Genomic DNA, 22,104 nt, shown 5'->3' with positions numbered 1-22,104 from the left:
AGATCTGTAACAGAGAAGATTTGTAACTGAGAAGATGAAAGCGGCGAGAATTTTAGAGGTGGGGAATTCATGTAAGGAAGGGAAGACAAAGAGATAGGAACTGTAGCGTTCCAATGACCAGTGGGATCCTACGGCTACGATTCATGGTTTAGACTCAAAGGTTGAGATTTGAACACAACTCATTAATCTTGTCCTAGTCACCTTGTATTAATTTTGTCCTACTCACCTTGCATTCATTTTGTCATAGTCAGCAATAACTCATCTTGTTTTGTTGTAGGCTGCGACTTTGGGGAATAAAGAAAATTCTCCGGGGAATAAATTCTCAAGGGAATCCAGATTTTTTTGAAAATTCTCCGGAGAATAAATTTGTATGGGGAATACAGAATACATTTTTTGAAAGTTCTCCTCCATCTCATTTGTTCTCGCTGCCACCTCATTTTCTCGACACCTCATCATAAAAAAAAAAATTTAATTTTCTCTCTCCTCTCTCTCTCTAATTTTTTTTCTTTTCTCTCTCTCTAGAACAGATCTAGAGAGAGATTCAATGGAAAGGATTACGGCCAGCTCGTCGTGATTGTCGATGTTATCGATCAAAATAGGGTACTTCTCATTCTGACTAACATGTTTTTTTGTTATTTGAAACCCTAGATGAATGGAGAAGAATTAGTTGAATAAAACCCTAGTTCAGATTCATTAGTATTGAGCTTATAATTCAGATTGATAGGGAAATGGCTTAAGTTAGAAGAATCTTATTATATACTATTGTTGTAAAGGAATTTACTTTTTGAATATAGGCTCTTGTTGATGCTCCTGATATGGTGAGAAGCCAGTTGAATTTCAAGAGGCTTACACTTACAGACATCAAGATTGAATTTCAAGAGGCTTACACTTACAGACATCAAGATTGAATATAGGCTTACACGAACAAACCATCTGTTCGTGAGACCTTTGTGGTCTGTTCTAGAGAGAAAGAGAAAAGAAAAAAAGGAAAAAACAAAATTAGAGAGAGAGGAGAGAGAAAATTTTAATTTTTTTTTTTTTAGTGTTTGAAGGTCGTCGGCCCAAAAATTAGCCGGCCAGCGACTTTCGCCGGAGAAGATGATGAGGTGTCGAGACGATGAAGTGGCAGAGAGAGGTGATGAGATGGAGGAACCTTTTTTTATAGCATCTTCTAAAATTAGAAGCCCCTTAGCAATAAAAAGAAACATAAAAAATCAATCTTATTTGACTAGTTTTAAGAAAAGTCTTTATTCCCCGGAGAATTTTCTTTATTCCCCAAAGCCGCGGCCTTGTTATATAGATATTTTGTCACTTCCAGAAATTCTATTTTGTTCACCAACTATGTTGACAAAATTTGTGTCATTTAACCTAAAACACTACTAAGACCACATTATTTTAGCTTAAATAGTCATTGATATTGTAGTGGTTCTTCTAACCATGTTTATTTTTGGGTTATTTTCCAAATAGCCCCCAACTTTGTGACCAGCTTCTTGCGTAGCCTCCTACTTTATCAAAAATATCCAGATGACCCTCTTTTTCAGTTACCGTTATAACTCCTTTAACTAGTCATCACCTTCTCTCCTCCATCTCATCACCTCTCTCTGCCACCTCATCTTCTCGCCACCTCATAGTCTTCTCCGGTCAAGGTCTTCAAACATTTAAAAAGAAAAACCTTTTTTCCCCCTCTCTCTAAATTTTATTTTTCCTCTCTCTCATTTCTCTCTAGATTTGGTTCACCATGAACCAGATCTAGGTCCTGGTTCGAACATACCTTTGAAGGTTTGTACGACAGATCTGGTTCACCATGAACCAGATCTAGAGAGAGAAAGGAGAGAGAGAAAAATTTATTATTATTTTTTTAGAGAGAGAGGGAAAATTTGGCAGGAAACTGAACAAGGGATGACTAACTAACGTCGATGAGGTGGCAGAGAGAGGTGATGAGATGGATGAGAGAGGAGTGATGACTAATTAACGGTGTTATAACGGTAACTGAAAAAGGGATCCGTCTGGATATTTTTGATAAAGTATGGGGCTAGATAGGAAACCGGTCATAAAGTTGGGGGCTATTTCGGAAATAACCATTATTTTTTTTTTGGGGGCGGAAAGAGTGGTTCTTTCTACCATCAGACACGGTAGTTTTATCCAGCAGAACTAGCTACGGAATAGAAGTTTATAATTTGTGTTAAAAAAAAAACAGAAGTTCATTTAACAAGGCAACAATAACCGAACGGCAAGCAATCAATCACCCACCCAGCATTTAAGTTTCATTTTTAAGGTTACAGACAATTGGATCAAGATCTCATCTGATCCAATTTTCTATCCCTTCTCATGAACTCTTCTACTTCATAGAAGAGCAAGCTAGAGCGAGTGACAAACCCTAATTACTATTATGTCGAAAGTTCTTCCGTCGTCAATGAAAGATGTTCATTATGATAACGCCAAATTCCGCCATCGCTCCTGCTTTAAGGTCTACTTCTTTTTCGTTTTCTTTTTAATCTTGGCTCTATTATGTGTAGGACTTCTTTTTCCGAGAAATAGACTTTTGATTCTTGATATACATAATCCTGCTTCTTAAGGTGAACGATTTTTACTCTTTTAAGTGATAGATGGAAGATGTATTGGCTAATGCTCATCAAGACTTGTATCAGGTGGATCTTGCATAAATATAGCACCCTCGGAAAATCCTGTAATTTCTGACATTTTTAATAAAAAACATTGTGGATATTTTACGATGTGACGATTCAAAACCTTGTGTGCCCAACCAAGGATATCCCTTTCTTTCCGTCAGAACCTAGGAAGAAAAAGGTTAACAATTACATCAAACAGGGTTTACGTTAACAATTTATATCAAACAGGGTCTAGGTTAGAGTTCATTCTGTTTGTGCATGTTTAGGTTAGAGTTCTTTAGGTTTGTGCATGTTTTAAAGCAGGCTATGTGAAGAATCATCAAACGCTTTTTTATTGAAGTACTTGACAAATTGTAGATCAAATTAAGTAATAATTACTTAATTAGTTTCTAATTGGTACTCCTTTTATAGTCTTATTTGTTGACTCTGCTGTCGTAAACCACCATTCTTGCTAGAGAAAGCAAATATGTCACATCTAAACAATCTTAAATTTTTTTTGCAGGTACAACTTCTTCTCCAAAAAATTACTTAATAGATTAACGACTTTGAGCAATTACTTGCGTATTTTTGTTCTATGTCGTATTATGCATAGTTAGGTGGATAATAGCATGTTAAAATTGAGGTCTTGAACTTACTAGCTTAATTAAACCTTTCACTATTATTTTTGTATATACCAGAGATGGTTTAGGCCTTCCAACCCTTATTTCATATTTGTGAAAATTAAACATGGTTTATAAAATCAAACAAATAAAGCATGTGAAGTAGTGAAAGCATTGGGCGACTTTTAGTATATTTGGCAACTACCAAATGAACAAGGTTTGAGGAGAAATTCTAGTAACACTGACATATCATTTTAAGATTTAAGCCGATGACACCCCCAATACATATAAATTTTTGGCTAATAGGTATTCTGTAATGATGTGAATCCCACTTTGGCTGGGTGGTAACATGTGCATCTCTTCATTGCCGAGACCAGGGATTGAATCTTTTTGTTTAAAAAGTTTTTTTTTTTTTTTTTGTAATAATGAATTATCTATACGTTAGTGCTCTTCCTCAGGGAATTATGACGTCTTTATTTTGCATATGGATGTAGAGACTGATGTTTGTGGTAGAGTTAGGTATTGCGGTATGCGGAGAGGGAAATAGGCGTACACCAAATCTTGTAGTAAAAACTACTGGTACCACATTTATGTAGAAAGATAACATAGCCTTTTTCACTTCCCTGCCATAATATAAATATTTCAGTGTTGAACAAACTAGAAATATAAATGTTATTTACTTGTGTTGCATAAACTCAAGCAATGCTCGCATGTTCTGTTTTTCCTGTACATGCGTACGCCTCAAGGCGAAAACATTGCTCTTAGTCTGAATAAACTTATCTTTGCATCTGTAGATGATTATGCAATCTTTGCTCAATAGTGGTGTCCGCCGTCATTTTGTAAGCTGCAGCACATGGAAGTTTTTAGTATTATTGATGATCGGAGGTTTAGCTTTTCTATTGCTAACACATACAGATTCTCAGACTAATTCTAGTCCTGATATGTCTGATGGAGTAAAGAGTGGTACTGCAACAAAAGAACATGGACTTATCACAGGCGGTGCTGGTAAACTAAGAAGATTTTTGAGAAGACCACCTAGACTTCCTCCAAGATTGTCTCCTGATGAAAGAGTTGATAAGAACATTAGTTCAGGGATACTTCGAGAGTCAGAATGGGTAACCAGGCAAAACAGTGTTAAACATGCCTTTATCCATGCATGGTCTGGCTATAAGCAGTATGCAATGGGTTTTGATGAACTCTTGCCTTTGAGCAAAAAGGGAGCTGATGGGTTAGGAGGTTTAGGTGCTACTGTTGTGGATGCTCTTGATACAGCCATGATAATGGGTGCTGATGAAGTTGTTTCAGAAGCAGGAATGTGGATCGAAAAAAACCTTTTAGAACGAATAAATGAGAAAGGTCAAGTGAATTTATTTGAAACTACTATACGTGTTTTGGGTGGTCTTCTTAGTGCTTTCCACCTAAGTGGGGGAGAACATGGTTTGGAGAAAATGAACTCTCAAGGGCCTAAACCAGTTGTCTACCTAGAGATTGCAAAGATTTTGGCTGATCGCTTGTTGTCTGCTTTTACTTCAAGTCCTACTTCTATTCCTTTCAGTGATGTTATTCTTCGCGATCAATCAGCACATCCAGCTCCTGATGGATTGAGCAGTACTTCTGAAGTTTCCACTCTTCAGCTTGAGTTTAACTACCTCAGTTCTATTTCAGGCGACCCAAAGTATGGAACTGAAGCCATGAAGGTTTTGCAACACATGAAAACTCTTCCTAAGACAGAGGGACTAGTGCCAATATACATCAGGCATGAGTCTATAAAATCTCCGTGGTTCAAATTTTGCAATTCTTAAAAAAAGCATTGTAGTGTATTTGTTAACGAGTTGCTTTCTTTCATGTGCTAATATGGTGGAACCACAAAGCAATGAACCATACAAAAAAGAATACCACTTACATGAGTGATAACGTCGGTCAGATTTTGCAATTCCTTAAAAAAGCATTATAGTGTATTTTGCAATTCTTTAAAAAAGCATTGTCGTGTATTTGTTATCTGCAACTCCTAATCTGTCCAGATTCAGTACTTATAGTCCATGCCTTTGGAGGCTTAGGAGCATATTGTGAGTCCTATGTTACTGCCGTACGAACTAGATCACATCTTCCCTTTCTGAATGGCTGCAACCTACATTTTTATGTTAATGGATAACAACATTTGGTTTTGTCTTTTTGTGACTGCAGTCCTCATTCTGGTGAGTTCAATGGTGAAAATATCAGACTAGGATCCCGTGGTGATAGCTACTATGAATACTTGATAAAAGTTTGGCTTCAACAACGCACCCGTAAAGATGGTAATGTGAGCTACTTGCATGAGATGTATGAAGAGGCAATGAAAGGTGTCAGGCATCTTCTTGTTCAGAAATCTATCCCTAATGGTTTGGTTTTTGTTGGAGAGCTTCCTTTCGGTGCTAAGGGTACTTTCAGTCCAAAAATGGATCACTTGGTACGTGCTACTCTTCTACAGTCCTACTTTCTGTTCTTTTTATGTTGATTGCTGATAACACATTAAAAGATGGCCATCTTATCTTCTGGGAAAAATTGGCGGCTCCAAAACTAAGAGACTTAATGGAGTCTTTGAGATGACTACACTCGTAACCACCTATATAACATAGTAGGTTTTTTTTCTTCTTAATTAGCCGGTCAGATTTATTTAAGATTCCTACGGTTGATGCTTTAAAGAGAAGAGGCTTCTATTTAGTTAACCGTTGCATCTTATGCAAGTCAGAGGAAGAGAGTATTGATCATATCTTCCTCCATTGTAAGGTTGCGGAAAACTTATGGTCCTACTTCCTCTCCTTTCTCAAGATCCAATGGTGCAGACCTAACTCCGTCACTCAAATGTTTGAACAATGGGAAGGACTTCGTAAGCCAAAATTGAAGAAGGATATAGGGGACTTAGTACCGGTCGCGCAATAGTTTGGAATCTATGGAAGGACAGCAATAACAAGATATTCAAAGAATCAAACGCAACTACTAGTCTAGATGTATGTAAAGGGAACAATTTTGTGTTGGGCTAAATGTTTGTTTAAGCACTCATCTTACATGGATGTAGTGGGCAATTGGGAGGCGTGGATCTCGTGAGAATTCCAACGACCTCCCTAACCCTTGTACAACTTCTTTCTCTCTTTTGATATATTCATTCAAATCTTCAAAAAAAAAAAAAACTCTTCACTAAGAGGTTTGAATTGGGAAAAGGCTGTAGTTATTGCACAATCTCCACCATCAGACGAATGGGACGCATGGATTCAACCTCTGAAATTAGTTCTGAACTCAGAAGACATAACCTACTCCCGTTCAAGATAGGAAAGGTGGTCCTCAGAACCAAAGCAAGTACAAACATTCTTTGGCAGTTGGAGACCATCGTTGCTTCTTAACTCAGAAAGGAAGATTCACTTCTACAGATGGACCCCTGACTGCAACTCAAAAGCCTTTGAACCACTGAATGTATGTCTGAAGCTATATGGAATACCATTCACCTCTAGAACGAATTTCGTTATTTTGGTCGAAAGCGCTGGTGAAACCATAAAGATTCATAAGGACACCATCAGCATGGATAACCTCAGATTCACATCTGTGGTTGTATGATGCCATGCCTAAGAACTCTGTTTAGGTGGCCGACAGGATGAGCTTTCACATCATGGCGGGAACAGAGACACTATCGGAGAAGAGACAGGAACTACGATGAGTGGAGTCAAGTCAAAGTAGGAGGTGGTCTAAGTCATGAGCTCCATTGACTAACCAAACATCACGAATGTGACAATACCATCTAGCTGTACGTCTCTTGCTGATAATCCTAGGGATGATAACATTACCTGCTCTGATAAGGATACACATAACAACAATGTTACGTCACTCAAAGGTAAAGAGGCTGTTGACTTTCCTGATCTCAACACTCCTGGTGAGGAAGAGATCACCAAGGCTGTGCAAGAAAAGGAACACCGATACAGGAGCCGGAAGGAAAAATCAGAGCTATCACTAAATTGTCCAAGGAAAAAAATTCCACTTGGAACCAAAGGGCATCCTACAGAAAATCGTTGCAATGCCTGAAATGGAAGGTATTGAGATAAGGGAGGTGTTGGTTCAAGCGTTTACTTCAGTTATGAATAGCGTCAACAAACAGTCAAAGATTAGAGTATACCAGACAGAGACGGCTCAGTACGCAGATCGGTGGCAGACAAGTCTGGACAATGGAGAAAGGGGATGCATCATCCCGAAAGACAACACTAAAGTACGGAGCCTTGACACTCTTTAGGTGTCTAGGTTCCAAGCGTAGACCCGCTTGGAACTTTAGAAAGAATTGATTCCCATAACATTGGCAGCTTGGATCATGCCTAGCAGATTGTTCAAAAGCTAGAACTATATTTAAAACGACAAGAACCCAAACGTGGTTTAGAATTTCAGCCAGCTAATGCAAGTACGAGACCAACTTATGGAGGTCAATCTTCTAAAGGGCAATCATGTACTCCCTCCACTGCTAGAAATGAAAAAGTGAGGGGAACAATAAGCGTTTCTACAGGGATCAAACTAAATTGATGCTACACTTGCCAAGGGTTGGGCATTATTCCTTCCAATTCTAAAACATGAGGTAAGACCTTAATTATTGAAGGACATGACACAAGAGAAGAAGATGAGCTTCAAGAGGAAACTCATGAGCCTGAAGTTGGGGGATATCAACAAGAAATAAAGTCTGCCCACGTCATGGTACTTCGGTGTGTCTTAACACACCAAAAGAGGATGGTGATTGGGGTAGGACTTCCATCTTTTATACTTATACAAAGTGATGAAAACATTGTAAGGTTATTATTGATGGTGGTAGTGGAACTAATTTGAGTTCAACCAACACAGTCTCTCGGTGTGATGTCTTATTGCAATTCAGTTTTCATTTTACAATGAGAGTGTATGTTGTGATGTGGTCCCATGAATGTGAGCCGTATCATCCTAGGGAGACATGTGTCAAATCATTCACCGATTCTCTTACGCACATGTGGTTAAATCTTGTAATCCCCATCCTTCAGGCCTGAGGAAATATAGATATTATAACCCGAGTCAATGACAAGATTAAACAATGGTGATGTAACGTTGATTTTTAGGTAAGGGCTAGCAAGGTCCTGTGGAACAAGCTACAACATATTACAACCAGATTAAAAGTCTGGCCAGAGGAAAAATTTAGGAACTTCAATGAAAAGGCGACTCTTCTTAAGGAACAGATATTCTCATGGGATAAGGTGGAAGAAGTCACACCGCTCTCACCATCGGACTTCGAAGCCAGAACAGGTAAGAGAGTAGAACTTCAAAAATTGCTTAACTTGGAAGAAATCAGCCTACGACAGAAATCGAGGTTTCGGTGGCTAAAGGTGGGGGATCAGAATTCAGTGTAGTTCCACATAATTATCAAATTCATGTTTAGGTTGAATCGCATCAGTCTCATCTCCCATGAAAACAAAATTGTAACGGAGGAACAGGAGATCAAGACAACTGTTGTGGGACACTTCAGCAACTTGTTTACAGAGAACAAGTTCTGGAGGCCAGGTATAGACAACATGGAATTACCGCATATACCTTCTCATACATCCAGTCTCCTCGAAGCACCTTGCAGTGAGGAGGAGGTCCTCAAAGCAATTGAAGACTTAGCCAAGGACAAAGCACCTGGACCAGATGGCCTTCTAATCCTCTTTTTCTTAAGATGCTGCAAGACAATCAAGAATGATTTTATGAATATGGTCCAGGAACTTTTTTTTACTGCACAGATGGATTGGAGACTTAATCAAACCTTTATTGTTTTAATCCCCAAAAAGACTAAAGCGGAAACACTTGCGGGTTTTCTACCTATCAGCCTAGTAGGTGAACTTACAAAATCGTTACCAAGTGCTGGCTACAAGGCTCAAACAGGATATGGACAACTTAATTTCACCCTACCGAGGTGTAGCCGAAAGACAGATTCTGGACGGAGTACTAGTACCAAATGAGCTCATCGACTCTAGAAGATGGGAGATAGACAAGAACTGGTAATAAAAATAGATCTTGAAAAGGCATTTGACAGTTTGCTGGGACTTCTTTACCAAACCATGGAAAGGATGGGGTTTTGTTACAAGTGGAGGTCCCTAACATCAACTTCCTTCTCTATTCTGATTAATGGAATTCCTACAAGACCTTTTCAAAGTTCGAGAGGTACTAGACAAGGTGATCCTGAATCCTCTCTTTTTCCTTATGGTAGCCGAAAGCCCGAAACTTTGAGTCACTGTATGCGTAAGGTTGAAGAGAAACAGTGAATACATGGATTTCAGGCCAAAGAGAATGGAACCTCAGTCAATCATCTACAATTCCCAGGAGACACTGTTTTTGTTTCATGGACGATGACTCGAGTCATATCAAAAAGCTTAAGGACATCCTCATCTGGTTCAAATTGGCATTAGGTTTGAAGGTGAATTGTTCTAAATCTAGAGTGTACCTAATATATAAGCCTTCACGAGAGATAGGGCTGAAAGCAAACATCATCATACTTGGATGCAATATGGAAGACTTACCTGCTACCTACCTGGGGCTTCCTTTAGGCGCGGGTTATCGATGTAAGACTTCGCGGAATCTAGTCTTAGAAAAGATATATCGTAAGCTTTCAACTTGGAAGGCTAAGTTTCTAGCTCGAGGAGGGAAATGAACCCTTATTAGGGCAGTCCTATCAGCTACGCCTCTTTATTTTCTCTCCCTGTTCAGAATTCATATCTTTGTCTTCAAGACGATTGACAGAAAAGATTTCCCTCGGGATAGTAAAGAGGGCTCTAAACGGATTCATTTGGGTTGCATGGAATTTGATTTTCCAAGATCTACAAGCAGGAGGCTTTGAGATAAAAAAAACTTGAGGGTAATGAATGATGCACTCCTCACAAAATGGCTTTGGAGATTTGTATCAGAAAAAACTACGTTGTGGCTCAGTATAATTGCTGAGAAATATGAAGAAAAGGGTGGATGGTACCAAAAACCCACCAAGGCTGCTTATGGATGTGGAGTTTGGAGCGGAAGAGGAAAAGAAGCTTCATTGGGTGGCATGGAATCAAGTCACTAAGCCAAGGGGCTTAGGAGGTTTAGGCATTAAGAGGCTCAAGGAAATGAATGCAACTCTCCTTGTGAAATGGTTGTGGAGATCTGTAGTGGAGAGGGATGCCTTTTGCAGAAAGATTATTATGGAAAAGTATGGCGAGAAACAAGGTGGTTGAGAGACTAATACTTCAAGTAGACCGTATGGAACCACGTTATGTCGAGGTATCTGTAACAAAGTAGACACTTTCAGAAGATTTAGTAAGTTGAAGGTGGTAGATGGAGACAATATTCTTTTCTTAAGAGACGTTTTGTGCTCATGTAGACCACTTTGCTTTGAGTATCCCTACCCTCTTTATACTTGTTATTAATCAAGATGCTAAAGTGATCGAGAGTTATGATGGAGTGGGGGATCAAGTCACCTTGAATATCATTTTCAGACAAAATTTCAAAGATTGGGAGATAAAAATCTTAGCATCCTTCTTCAATACCTTCGAGCAGGCATTACTAGGTCAAGGGGCAGACAAGAAGGTATGGATGTACTCTCCGTCAGATCTTGCTGTGCTTCCCTCACCAATGGAAGAGGGACCAAGTAAAGTGTTCAACATTATTTGGGGCGAGGTGACCCCTCTTAGAGCAACTCCAATGTATAGGCCCCTAAGCCCCATAACTCCCAAATTCAAATTTGGGAGCCCCAGCCCCACTTTGTTTTATTTTTTTTAATTTTTTTTTAAATTGATTTTTTTTATTTTGTTATTATTTTAAGTACTTCTTTTTAAGTATTTTTTTTCTAATTTTTTATTTTTTGTGTTTATCTTTTTGTTTTTATCTCGACGGAAGAATATCACATTTTAATTCATAATCGAAATCTAATAATTTATAGTCGAAATTTAAAATCAAAATTTCGCACACGTACTTCGCACACGTATACTATTTTGATTTGGGAGCCCCGGTTGGGAGCCCGACGTTGGAATCGAGAAAAATCCCCGGGGCTCTCAAAATTTAAGGGCTCCCAAAATTGGGAGCCCGAGCCCCACATTGGAGTTGCCCTTAGAGTGAACTTCCTTGTCTGGGCTGTGTCATTGATGAAGATCACGACTATGGATAACTTGACTCGCCGACAAATGATGTGGCTAAACCGTTGCCCCATGTGCAAGAACAACACAGAAAGTATACTACATCCATTACTTTATTGTCTTGTGGCTAGGGGCGTTTGGGCTCTCTTTCTCAATCCTTCAAAGTTTGTTGGGTTTTGCCGGGGTTTTTTAACGATCTGCTGTTGCAGTGGGGGACATTTAAGTTTCCAATCAGGGAAGAGCCACTTCGGTAAGCCTTACCTCATGTTATTATGTGGAGTATTTGGACGACTAGGAATAAAGCTATCCAAATTTATGCGAATATAAACTCAAAAGGACCTTGTTTCTTTGGTTAAGGGGAAAGGAGTGGGCAAAATTCTTAACTCAAGGAGTTTATGGTGTCTTGGTATGCGTTGATTGCAACATTGTAGTTTTTGTGCTCCTGCACTGGCTTGTTTTTCTGGGGGATTGTTTGTCTTCCTAGAGGTTTACTGTTAGGCTTGTGTCTGTAGTTGGATCGCCTGATCTCCTAGAGCCATCTCTTAGGGCTTGTACATTCTTCTTCCTTTATGCATATTTATTCAGAGTTTCAAAAAGAAAAAGAACAAACAAACAGAGTTTTTGTAATATATGGCCTTGTAGGAATAGAACCATCTTTTGGATCAGCTTAGAGAAACATCGAAAAGTTATCCCTTTACTTGAGGGATATCATGATGCAGTCCCTGAAGAGCTTCCCACGTTGTAAAAGCACAGACTTAAATTGATTTCATGTCTTTTGTCTTATATTCATTTGTTGGAAGGTTTTGTTGTCATTTAAATGGTTATTGAGCAAAAGTTTGTCGTATTATTATACATATATAAATATAAATTTGCACCTAATGCGATAGTATTCTCTACTTCTAACAATTTGGAGTATAGATCACATTTCATTGTTCTAATTGTCTTGGGATAAAGTCGTCAAGCTCAGCTGCTTGCTCTCAAATGTAGCTAATGTACTCCGTGAGTCTATGTTATCGAAGTAATCTCATACTGTCCTGTTCAGGTCTGTTTCTTGCCAGGGACTCTTGCTCTCGGTGCCACTAAAGGATTATCTAAGAAGAAGGCTATGGAAGAAAACTTGCTAACCTTTGAAGACTTGGAAAATCTGAAGCTTGCTGAAGATCTTGCAAAGACGTGCTTTGAGATGTATTCAGTTACTACTACTGGCCTTGCACCAGAAATTGCTTACTTCCATGTCGACGTAAGTTGAGTTAATATATTAATCTTGATAATCATTGCATGTCAAATGACATGCATCTAGTTTATCCAATATTGTTGCACTTCTTGTTCTATAATAGCTTAACGTGATAGCTTTTATATCATTAGTTGACTTGTTAGTTTGGTACGATCAGGGATTCTTTGAAGAAGGCCATGATGGTGGGAATAGAAGCTCTGAGTATGTTAAGGATATAATAATCAAGCCTGCGGACCGCCACAATCTTTTGCGCCCTGAAACAGTGGAATCTTTTTTCGTATTATATCGTGTTACAGAAGACCCAAAGTATGTCTCCACTGATTTTTCTTTTATTTAATTATTTTCGTAGGGTTTGTAAAAGAGAAATCAGATTTCATCTATTCTAACTCTGTTATCATCTTCTACAGATACCGTGAATGGGGATGGCAGATCTTTGAGGCGTTTGAAAAATATACGAGGGTTGATTCTGGAGGTTATAGTTCTCTGGATGATGTCACTGTGCTCCCCCCTCGAAGACGAGATAAGATGGAGAGTTTCTTCTTAGGGGAGACATTGAAGTATCTGTACTTGCTCTTTGGGGACAACAATGTGATTCCGTTGGACAAGTTTATTTTCAATACAGAAGCTCACCCGTTTCCAATCAAAAGCGAAGTTGAGTAATAACGCTGTTATTACTAGAAAAATATATCTAATTTGTGATACATAACGAGTTGAATTTGAGCAATTAAGTACCTTTTGTTCGAAATATTCAGCTGTGCTTTTTATTTAATCTGTTTAAGCAGGACTAGTGGTAGTGTAGTCTTCAGAAACACTTTATTCGACCATCACGGGGCCTCATTGTTTAGTGGTCTCAAATGAAAAGAGTACAAGCGAGATATTTCTTTGGTAGATATTTGTGCAATAGCTCTTAGCTCTGTCTCTTTGAACTTTTGTCCTCTGTAACTCCTTTTAGTCCAAGAAAAGTTACTTGTAAACTATAATGAGCGACATAGGAATTGATAACAATGTCATGAAATGTAATTTCAATTCTTGGGAACTTTTGATTCATGAACATTGGTAATAATCTTATTTTTTCTCATTTCTCTCCTTCGGTAATCGTGAAATGGAACCAAATGTAAGCAGTATAGGTGCTATTTAAATGTGGTACGTTGCTAAGGTCGAATTTCATTGCTAAAGTATTCACTGCCACAGATGTACATTTGCATGTCTACATCCTAACCTTTCACTTAGGATCCTCTTAATAAAAGATTAGTTTCTTGATATAGTTGATTAGTTACTCATTTTGACAGAGAAACAGATGGTCCCCATCTCGAATTACACTTATATCATCTATTTCAGCGTTCTCTTCGTTGAGGACTTGTGTAGGATGGTAGCCTGCAAACTTTTGACCTGCATATTCAAAGAATCAGTATGACACATGTTATGAACATGGAGAAATTCTGCTTCACTTTTTCTTTTTTGAGTTTAACTAAAATTTTATTATGGTTAGGGTGATTGTTTCTGTGCTCAGGTTGCATTTGGAGTTAAGCTAAACTGTTGCTCCGGAATGGTCAGGTTGGTCAGCGTTAATTCATTGAGGTCGAAATGACTTACCAGCAATTCGCAGTAGCTCTTGTAATGAATCAGGTAGAATTATTAACTTCCCATATTTATTTTCTGATATGCTTTCCTTTCCAATTGGAACATGAATTGTGACTCTTCTGCTGGTTACCTTTACTGCATTGCTACCACTAGAACCAGTAATGCTGCCTGAACTGGATTTGTTTTCGATCGTTGCCATATTGGAATTACTGAAACCAGGTTTCCATTCGCCCATGTCACTGTTCCTTATAAAATCAACTGGTTCCATCTCTGGAGAGTTTATTTTATGATTTGCTAAATTATCGTTCTTTTGTTCATAAATGAGTAATAGATCATAGATATTATTCTGTCCTTGTTGCTTTGCCAGAGCTTTAGGTGTCCTTCCAGCAGAATCTACTTTGTTTACATCTGCTCCTCCTGCCAGTAGAATATTAACCATTTCTATATGGCCCTTGCCAATAGCGACATGAAGCTCTGTTTGACCATCTGCATTAATCGGGTTATCATCTAGTACGGGGTTATGCTCTGCATCTATCTCTTCCTTCCCTGATGGAGTGTGCATCAAGGAGCCCGTGTTTTGTGTATCCTGAAACGATACCTCTCTATGTGGATGATTTCCATCAAATTGTAAGCAAGAGAAGCTTCTCCCTTGTGGTCCTTCTTCAGCATGTTCTCTAGATTGGTATCCAAATCCACCATTCAGTTTCTGTAGAATGTAAGAGCAGAAGCATTAGCTTGTTATGACTGATACGAAAAATAAAAGATCTCTTAGAGATATCTTTCATGTAATTGAGGTCTGTGTACATTAACGTGTACCTGATAGAGGTTGTTCATGATAATATCTCTATCTCCCGTATTTGTTTGGAAAATGTTCATAAGCAAATCCCTGTTTAAGCTTAAGATCTGGGAGAGCTCAGTGGTTCGGACTGTGAATGGCTGTGGTCTGTGGCAGAAGACTCCAATTTCTCCAAATATTTCCCCTGCTGTTGCCCTCCCGTGAACCTGCAGAATTTACATATCAATTGGGTTTTGGTCAGATTGTGTTCCATTGTAGTGAATATCTGCAGTGTAAGATAAAATACCTCAGTGTACCCATTGGCAGATGATATAAAATCCTGCAAACAAAATAAGAAACGTTACCAACTGTACTAAGTTAGATCCGGTGGGGATTTTAGATGAAAGCATCTGCTTTTTTATTTGTCTGAACTGAATCTGAAGTTTACTTACCACAGCACCTGAAACAAGTATATAAAGATTTGTTGGAGCTTCATTTTGCAGAATCACATCTTCTTTTGGCAGAAAATACTCGGCTTCCATTTCTGAGACCTTTTAGAAGCAAATTTTGGCATGTAAGTTTGTATAATCAGGTCGGGTTAAAGTCAAAAGGAACTCTGAGAAAGGAAATGCACTTATTAAGTTGCCTGAGTTAGAAGTAATACCATCTGGAAAAGGAAGTTACTTGAAACTCCATGGAAAAGCTGAAGCTTTTGAACAATGGGTAAGAAGAGATTTTGTGCTATGCTTGAACGTATGGCCTTGGGCAGTCCACTCAAAGTTTCATGCTGATTCAGCCCTTCTGTTTTGAATTTGAGGCATATGTGTGATAACATTTGATCCTGTATGTTTTGGGGCAGCTGATTTCGTGCAGCGAAGTCAGAGGCAGCTTGAATCTTATCTCTCTGCAGCATTACAATAAGGTTACTTATCACCAAGGGAACTATTCATTCTAGGCCTAGCACATAAATCAATTCCATATACGGGGTTTCTGTAAGATCTTCCATTATCAAACTCGTCTATTGCAAGAGGCACGTATTTTTTCTTTTCATTCTAGCCCGTATATATGTTAAGGTTTCTTAACTCTTTCATGGTATAGATGGAAAGCTATTTTAAAGTTAGGGAACATACAAAATTTCTGGTGCGGCTTGTCCCATGAACGACGAGGTTTGTCATGTTCCCAATTAGATAAGCAGTTAAGCCCAAGTTGAATAACATGTATAAGATATCAAACAACATTTCTCTTGGGTTTTCAGCATGAAGATCCCCGTAGCCAGTCGTTGTTAGTGTTGTAATGGACCAATACATCGCAGTTACATATCTGTTCCAAAGACTCTCTGTTTTAAACTTTGGCATTACAGCTCCTATCCAGGTTCTCTTCGGATCTGGGTATCTGTCTGCAAGCAGATAGTTAAAGCATCCTCCACAGTGAACAGCAAACAGAGTTACCTACAGTGGAACACAGAATTAATCACAATCTGATTTTGTATATGAAGTTCATATGAATATGAGCAGAACAATGAATATAACTAAGATAAGAGATTTAGGTCTCACTGAGATGAGCTTTGTGCACCGAGTCCAGAAATAGTTGAATCGGATGTCCTTCTCCAGTCTGGAGAGAAACCAAATTGGCCAAGTAAATATTGTTGTTTTTCGACAGAAACAATTTTGAAATTTTAGAAACCAAAGGAAACAAACTTCGATTCTTTGTACCTTGCAAACAAGGAGCTGACCCGTCTGAGGCGCCAAAGTCTAAGCATATTAAGAGCCTTAAAACCGAGGCCGCTGCTGTGATTGGTGAAGAGAAGGCTGAGAGGTTGGAATGGTGCTGTTGAACAAAAATCGAAAATAAACCAGGTTGACATGTACCTGTGGTGGACCGATATCATACAGATGCAAAAAGAATTAGAAATACGGTAAGCTGTTATCCGGTAATGCTCTTGAATCTTGATTGATTTTTAATCACTTATTCACCTTGTTGCTATTTTTTTGGGATCATCGATCAGAAGGTAAGATCGGCGGTCGAGATACGCGACAAAGAAGGTGAGAATGATATCGATGGCAAAAAAGCCATTGACAATGTTGTCAATGATGAACAGTTTGTCTTGCTTATATGTCAGAAATGCGAACTCAAATGGGCACACCCAAGCTGAATACACTACCAGAACAATCAGAAATAGTTCCCAAGCCCTGAAATAAAGGAGAAAACATGAGAAATTCCAGTTATTTCGTGTACAGATGTTTCTCCTCCAAAACAAAGGGCAATAGTAAAGAACAAAGAGTTATCACCTGTAACGGGAATCATAAGGTGAGACAGTATATCTTCTTAACTTGGTGCTCTGGTTAATCCTTGCTCCGAGGGATGGCAAGAGCTCTGCTGAAAACAAATTGTTGTTGTTATTGATATCCGTTCGGAACTCATCATTACGGAACCGACGCAAGAAGGCTTTTGCACAGGAAAATGACATTTCTCAATTCCTCAAAGTCTATCACAACTACTATTGCTACAGTATAAGAGGCAGTAAAAGGTTTCATGAATCAAGAGCCTAGGAGTGCAGTTATAAATAGCAAAGCTATAGTTACAAAAAGTAAGGCCAAGTTTGTTTATATTCAAGTGATTAAGATTAACTTGTTTGAAAAAGGGAAAAGAGGAAAGGAAAAGGCCATTTGTATTCTGTTTGAACAGAAAAGAAAGAAAGGGACAGAAGGGAAGTAGAGGTGAAGAATGAAAAATAATACAATGGTGTTAGAAGCAATAAGGAGGGGTCTTGGAGTGGCAGACATGAGTTCCCCTCTGAAATGTAATTTGCAGAGATGGAAGGAAGGTGAAATTGTGGAGGGGGAAGTGATGGTGGTGGGTTGTGGTGGAAACTTCATCATCTTCCTCAGTGGGGCGTGTTAAAACAAAAATAGAAATTCCTTCAAGCTCAATTAACTCTAAAATTTTGGCCTTTTCATCTCCAAATCCAAATATGAACCAGGCAAGAGCTGTATCTCTAGACAGAGAGGAGATTATTGGATATGTGGATGCCAGTTGGACCAATCAGATTCCTATTCGAATGCAATAAAAAAGGTACACAACTTTAACCCAACTTTAATTTCCTCTTATCTTGTTGGTTAAGCTTAGTGTTAGCTTATCAAAATGTCAATCATAACCAAGAAAGATGTGAAAATCTTTAACACTTTAAAATACAAAATTCACCTTTACCTCTTGGTGTTAGTTTTGATAGATAACAAAACCAAATAGACCTAAATTCTCCCTCCTTGGAATGGAACCTCTGCTACAGGGCAGTTGATGTTACATGCCCTCCTATAACTCTTTCCCTGATTTTTAGTACAAAGAAGCTTGTAGGTTAGTGGGTACTCTCTCTCTCTCTCTCTCTCTCTCTCTCTCTCTCTCTCTCTCTTCAATAGTTTCATGGCTTAGATTTATCGGGTATTTTATGGGTTTTTTCTTTTAAGTGTGAAATTTCGTGACAGTTAAAGCCAAAGAAACTTTGGAGGATGACATATTAGGGATGGAAAGATGTTTCTTGACCTATTTCAACTTTTCATTCATATAAAAACTTAGTTAAAAGATCTTAGAAACTTTCAGTATAAAGTGTAAGGGAAAAGATTAATATAATTGAAGTTCTGGTTAGGTTTGAGAAAGTTCATTACTCTATTCGCGTGAAGAGGGTTAGTTTTACTTTACCCATCACCCAACCGAAAAAGAAAATTAAAATTAAAAATTAAAAATTAAAATTAAAATTAAAAAAAGTGAATTTAATATTCCCGTGAAAACCTTGTCAGAATATAGCCAACCTGTTTTACACTCACCCACATTTTTTTCTAATGAGTTTTGGTGCCATCCATTTAGGCAGGAGTTTTGGGGCCTCCAGAAAAGCCTCCGGAAAATAAAGACTTGAAGCATTTTATTTTTTTGCCCAGAAATTTAAGAGAGAGAATTGCAGGAAAAAGAGAAAGAACAAGTTGGAGATAGATAGATAGATAATGGCTTAGGAGAGGAGATGAAGATTAGGGTGCAAAAAAAAAACAAATTTTGGATTAAAAAATAAAGTTGCCTCTTAGGTTAGATTTAATTGTCCCAAGTCTTTATTTCGTAGTTCTTTTTTCGATGCCCCAAAACATCAGTGTTCGTTTAACTTCTACGTTTTTTTTTGAAAGACTAAAATGAATATATTTAACTTTTACGTTTACGTTTGGTAAAAACTCGATTTCCACACAAACTTGTTGATGTTTACTTAAGTCCACCACCCTTTGGTGTAACAGTTGGACACTCCTCTTGAGCCCATGAGGTCGTGGGATCGTGTCTCGGTGGAAGCAGTTGCCATCAAGATTTATCCTATGTAATTTAGGTTATAAATAATGTAATAATTTGTCAGGCTTTAGGCTTCTTTGTTGTCGGGCTTTAGGCCTCTTTCATTTTTTGTTTAAATTAGGCGGTTATCTTGCTTATTACATCTTCATGATGCATCAATGCCTTGTAACGACTATCGTAGATCGTAGTCGAATTCTTTAAAAAAAAAAACTGATGTTGACTTACGACTGTAACTTTGGGAGTAAAGAAAAAAATATCTGGAGCAAAAAAATTTGGTCAACTAGATTTGACTTAGAGGACATTCATTTTTAGTCAAAAAATTAAATTGTTTTTATTTTTTCATCTCTCTATCTCTAACACAAGGAGACTTTCATAAGATATTTCAAGTATCTTGAATATCTTAAAATCTAATTATTTTATTAGTTTCATATTTTGGGTTAGTAGAGAATTTGTTTATTTTAAGTAGCTTTATATTTTTAGGAAATGAGTTTTAGATTTTCGTTTTTTTTATTTGTTTAGAAGTTTTTTTTTTTTTTTTTTTTTTTTTTTTTTTTTTTTTTTTTTTTTTTTGGAAATCAAACTTCATTGGAAGGCCGAAAGGCTAATGAAAATTACATCATAAAGTTTAAATTAACAAAGACACAACCAAAATCGGACTAACAAGACAAGTTATGTCAACTTGGGGAGCGTCTAGAGCTGCCTGATCTAACTAGAGGGCTACTTTTGGTGCAGCCGCCACTAACCATCTAAGGGTAGTTTTATAACCGATACTTCTTTCACCTTCTTCTCTTCTCGCCGTCAACCGTGGCGTGCAGATCTCTGGTTAGCGCCTATGGTTCCGGTACATCAGTAGAGAGAGTTGTAAGTTGATGAAGAAACTTCCAATAGTGGTCTATGATCATACACTCGGTTCTGAATAAAACGAAAATAACAATAGGTCCTAAAAACCAACAAAACAGGCCCTAAAGACCAACAAAGAAACATAACTTTTATTGTACTAAGTAAATAAAAAACAAGTAACTCTTTCTTCTCCCTTACTCCGCATCACTCACCGGATCGATCTATAATTTCGATTCCAACTTCTATGATGTCCTGCCATAATCAGGAAGTCGTCGTCACCATGAAAAAACCGTCAATTTAATTGTATTAACTATAGTGAAGAACCATTGTTGTTGTCGTCGGAAAAACTGTCAATGTCGCCAGAAAACCGTCGGTGTCGCCGCAAAAACTGTATCCGTCATCGGAAAACCGCCACCAGCACACCACCACAGAAATTCACGACACCACCACACCACCTTTAAACCAATCGCTCCACCAACAGATCCGAAACTGACGCCACCATTAACCGAACCAACACAACCAGATTTTGACAAGAACAACTCACCGCCACAAAGATTTACAGTAAGAGAGAAGAGAGGTAAACATAAATTAGGGTTTTTTTATGGTCCCTATATACCATTAATGGAGGGAAATCAAACTACATATGAAAGATAAACGGTTATTTAATTGCTTTGTTTGACAAATTACTGAAGCATATATGGAAAGGGGATCTAAGGTTATTGCTTTAAATCTCTATTTCTCTTTCTATAATCTCTATGTCTCTCTTGATTAAGGAAGAAGATCATGAGTAGATATTAAAAGGGGACCACTGATGTGGGCTCAGAGAGGATGATGAATAGAAGAGATCATGGAAATAGTATGATAGTTGTTGTGGATAAGGATACCTATGGGAAATAGATCTGAGTGATTAAGGGTTGGTTATTTAACCAAATCAAGATTTTTTCCTTTCCCTTCCAAGGATTTTCCTCCTAACCCATATGATTATATTACTAATAATCATTCATAGAAACAGATCAGAAGAAAATACCTAGGGGTTTGTCTCTTTAGAAGTTGTTAATTCTAGTTTGATTAGGTTTAGGAAGCACAAATGCTATAAAAAAAAGATCTAGTAGTTGTTTAATTTATCAAGTTAAATCAATAAAATTTAAGTATTATAAGTTTAAGATAAAAATTTAAATCTTTTCGGTGTTTTTTTCGCTACGTTGTTCTGTCCCTTTGGGTGTCTGTGTCACTATTTCTTTCTCTGTCGGCCTTTCTCTTGGAGAAACCTTAAAAAAATCCAATATAAAAAGTCCTAAACTCACAACAGGAAAATGGGAGAAATTGAAACACCTATTACAGAAGTAAATTTCAAGTTTCTCTTAATTTAATTACGTAGAATCTTTCGGAAACATCAAACATACCAGTTACTATTCCAATTAGAGGATTCACCGACGCCTAAATAACCAAATTATCAAATTTTGGATCTAAAAGAACTGAAATCTTAAAAACACTCGAATTGCACACAAGAATCATTGCCCGAACTATAAGCCCTTAACCATATCAGATTTTTTTTTTTCAATATTACACATTTACAGAAAATTCATTGTTGAATGAGTAATGTAAATGAAATTTCTGAGCATGGATGAAAGTAATGGACCTTGACAGTGAACTCGTCCATAGATTTCTGTTCTTTCTTGACTAGCTTGCCTTTTGGGTGAATGATCTTATGAGGAAGAAAAAGCGGTCTGCGGGAAGAAGAGAATAAAGTAAAGCATCGTAACTAATGAAGGAGACCATAAAGATCAATGGATTTATAGAGAGAAGAGGTGGAAGTAGCGGTCGGTGGTCAGAATGGTGTTAGTGGTAGTCAGAAGATTATAACATAGTGAATATTTGAATTATAAATGAGTGTACCCTTTAGTCAAATTTAGTGGACCAAAGTCTTTATATCTCGGATATTTTTCTTTATGTCTAAAACCGCGACGTTACTTATTTATTTGATTAAAGACAATTATCTTTTTTATACGGGATAAGA

The 22,104-nt window shown here is 37.7% G+C and overlaps 2 protein-coding genes and 1 long non-coding RNA gene across 5 annotated transcripts; 2 read left to right on the top strand and 1 right to left on the bottom strand.

The window, feature by feature from the left end:
• The first annotated feature begins 2,086 nt into the window (after positions 1-2,086).
• On the top strand, positions 2,087-13,649 carry MNS3 (alpha-mannosidase 3). The gene is made up of 6 exons (XM_086643908.1): positions 2,087-2,467; positions 4,021-4,982; positions 5,411-5,672; positions 12,380-12,577; positions 12,729-12,877; positions 12,979-13,649. Exons 1-6 carry the CDS (start codon positions 2,390-2,392, stop codon positions 13,229-13,231), a joined length of 1,902 nt encoding a protein of 633 aa, XP_086500034.1. The 5' UTR covers positions 2,087-2,389; the 3' UTR covers positions 13,232-13,649.
• A 70-nt stretch (positions 13,650-13,719) lies between these two features.
• LOC147537931 (potassium channel KAT3-like) lies at positions 13,720-18,571 on the bottom strand. Of its 3 annotated transcripts, none has more exons than XM_086643906.1 (12): positions 18,135-18,571; positions 17,216-17,303; positions 16,901-17,116; positions 16,640-16,795; positions 16,481-16,538; positions 16,058-16,375; positions 15,592-15,831; positions 15,380-15,478; positions 15,235-15,267; positions 14,969-15,154; positions 14,165-14,858; positions 13,720-13,960 (listed from the first exon to the last, which is right to left on the bottom strand). In XM_086643906.1, the coding sequence occupies exons 4-12, from the start codon at positions 16,789-16,791 to the stop codon at positions 13,845-13,847; spliced, it is 1,896 nt and encodes a 631-aa protein (XP_086500032.1). In that variant the 5' UTR covers positions 16,792-16,795; positions 16,901-17,116; positions 17,216-17,303; positions 18,135-18,571; the 3' UTR covers positions 13,720-13,844. The 3 variants fall into 3 exon arrangements, with proteins under 3 accessions (XP_086500032.1, XP_086500033.1, XP_086500031.1); XM_086643907.1 differs by having other exon boundaries at positions 18,129-18,544; XM_086643905.1 differs by lacking the exon at positions 18,135-18,571 and having other exon boundaries at positions 17,216-18,083.
• On the top strand, positions 14,076-16,614 carry LOC147537932 (uncharacterized). The gene is made up of 2 exons (XR_015226110.1): positions 14,076-14,197; positions 14,520-16,614. It is a non-coding gene; the product is annotated as an uncharacterized LOC147537932 (long non-coding RNA).
• Positions 18,572-22,104: the final 3,533 nt, after the last annotated feature.

This window comes from Eschscholzia californica, unplaced genomic scaffold (assembly GCF_041429995.1).
Source record: "Eschscholzia californica isolate CP2 unplaced genomic scaffold, dmEscCali1.0.p SCAF_5, whole genome shotgun sequence".
Classification (NCBI taxonomy): domain Eukaryota; kingdom Viridiplantae; phylum Streptophyta; class Magnoliopsida; order Ranunculales; family Papaveraceae; genus Eschscholzia; species Eschscholzia californica.
This window is presented reverse-complemented; position numbering and strand designations above follow the sequence as displayed.

Excerpts from the sequence above, each read along its gene's own strand:
- MNS3 (XM_086643908.1), top strand. The coding sequence starts at position 2,390 with ATGTCGAAAGTTCTTCCGTCGTCAATGAAAGATGTTCATTATGATAAC. Across the intron at positions 2,468-4,020 it reads GCCATCGCTCCTGCTTTAAG|ATGATTATGCAATCTTTGCT; the intron begins GTCTACTTCTTT and ends TTGCATCTGTAG. Across the intron at positions 12,878-12,978 it reads CGTGTTACAGAAGACCCAAA|ATACCGTGAATGGGGATGGC; the intron begins GTATGTCTCCAC and ends CATCTTCTACAG.
- LOC147537931 (XM_086643905.1), bottom strand. The coding sequence starts at position 17,394 with ATGTCATTTTCCTGTGCAAAAGCCTTCTTGCGTCGGTTCCGTAATGAT. Across the intron at positions 16,539-16,639 it reads GTCAGCTCCTTGTTTGCAAG|ACTGGAGAAGGACATCCGAT; the intron begins GTACAAAGAATC and ends GTTTCTCTCCAG. Across the intron at positions 14,859-14,968 it reads TCATGAACAACCTCTATCAG|AAACTGAATGGTGGATTTGG; the intron begins GTACACGTTAAT and ends TACATTCTACAG.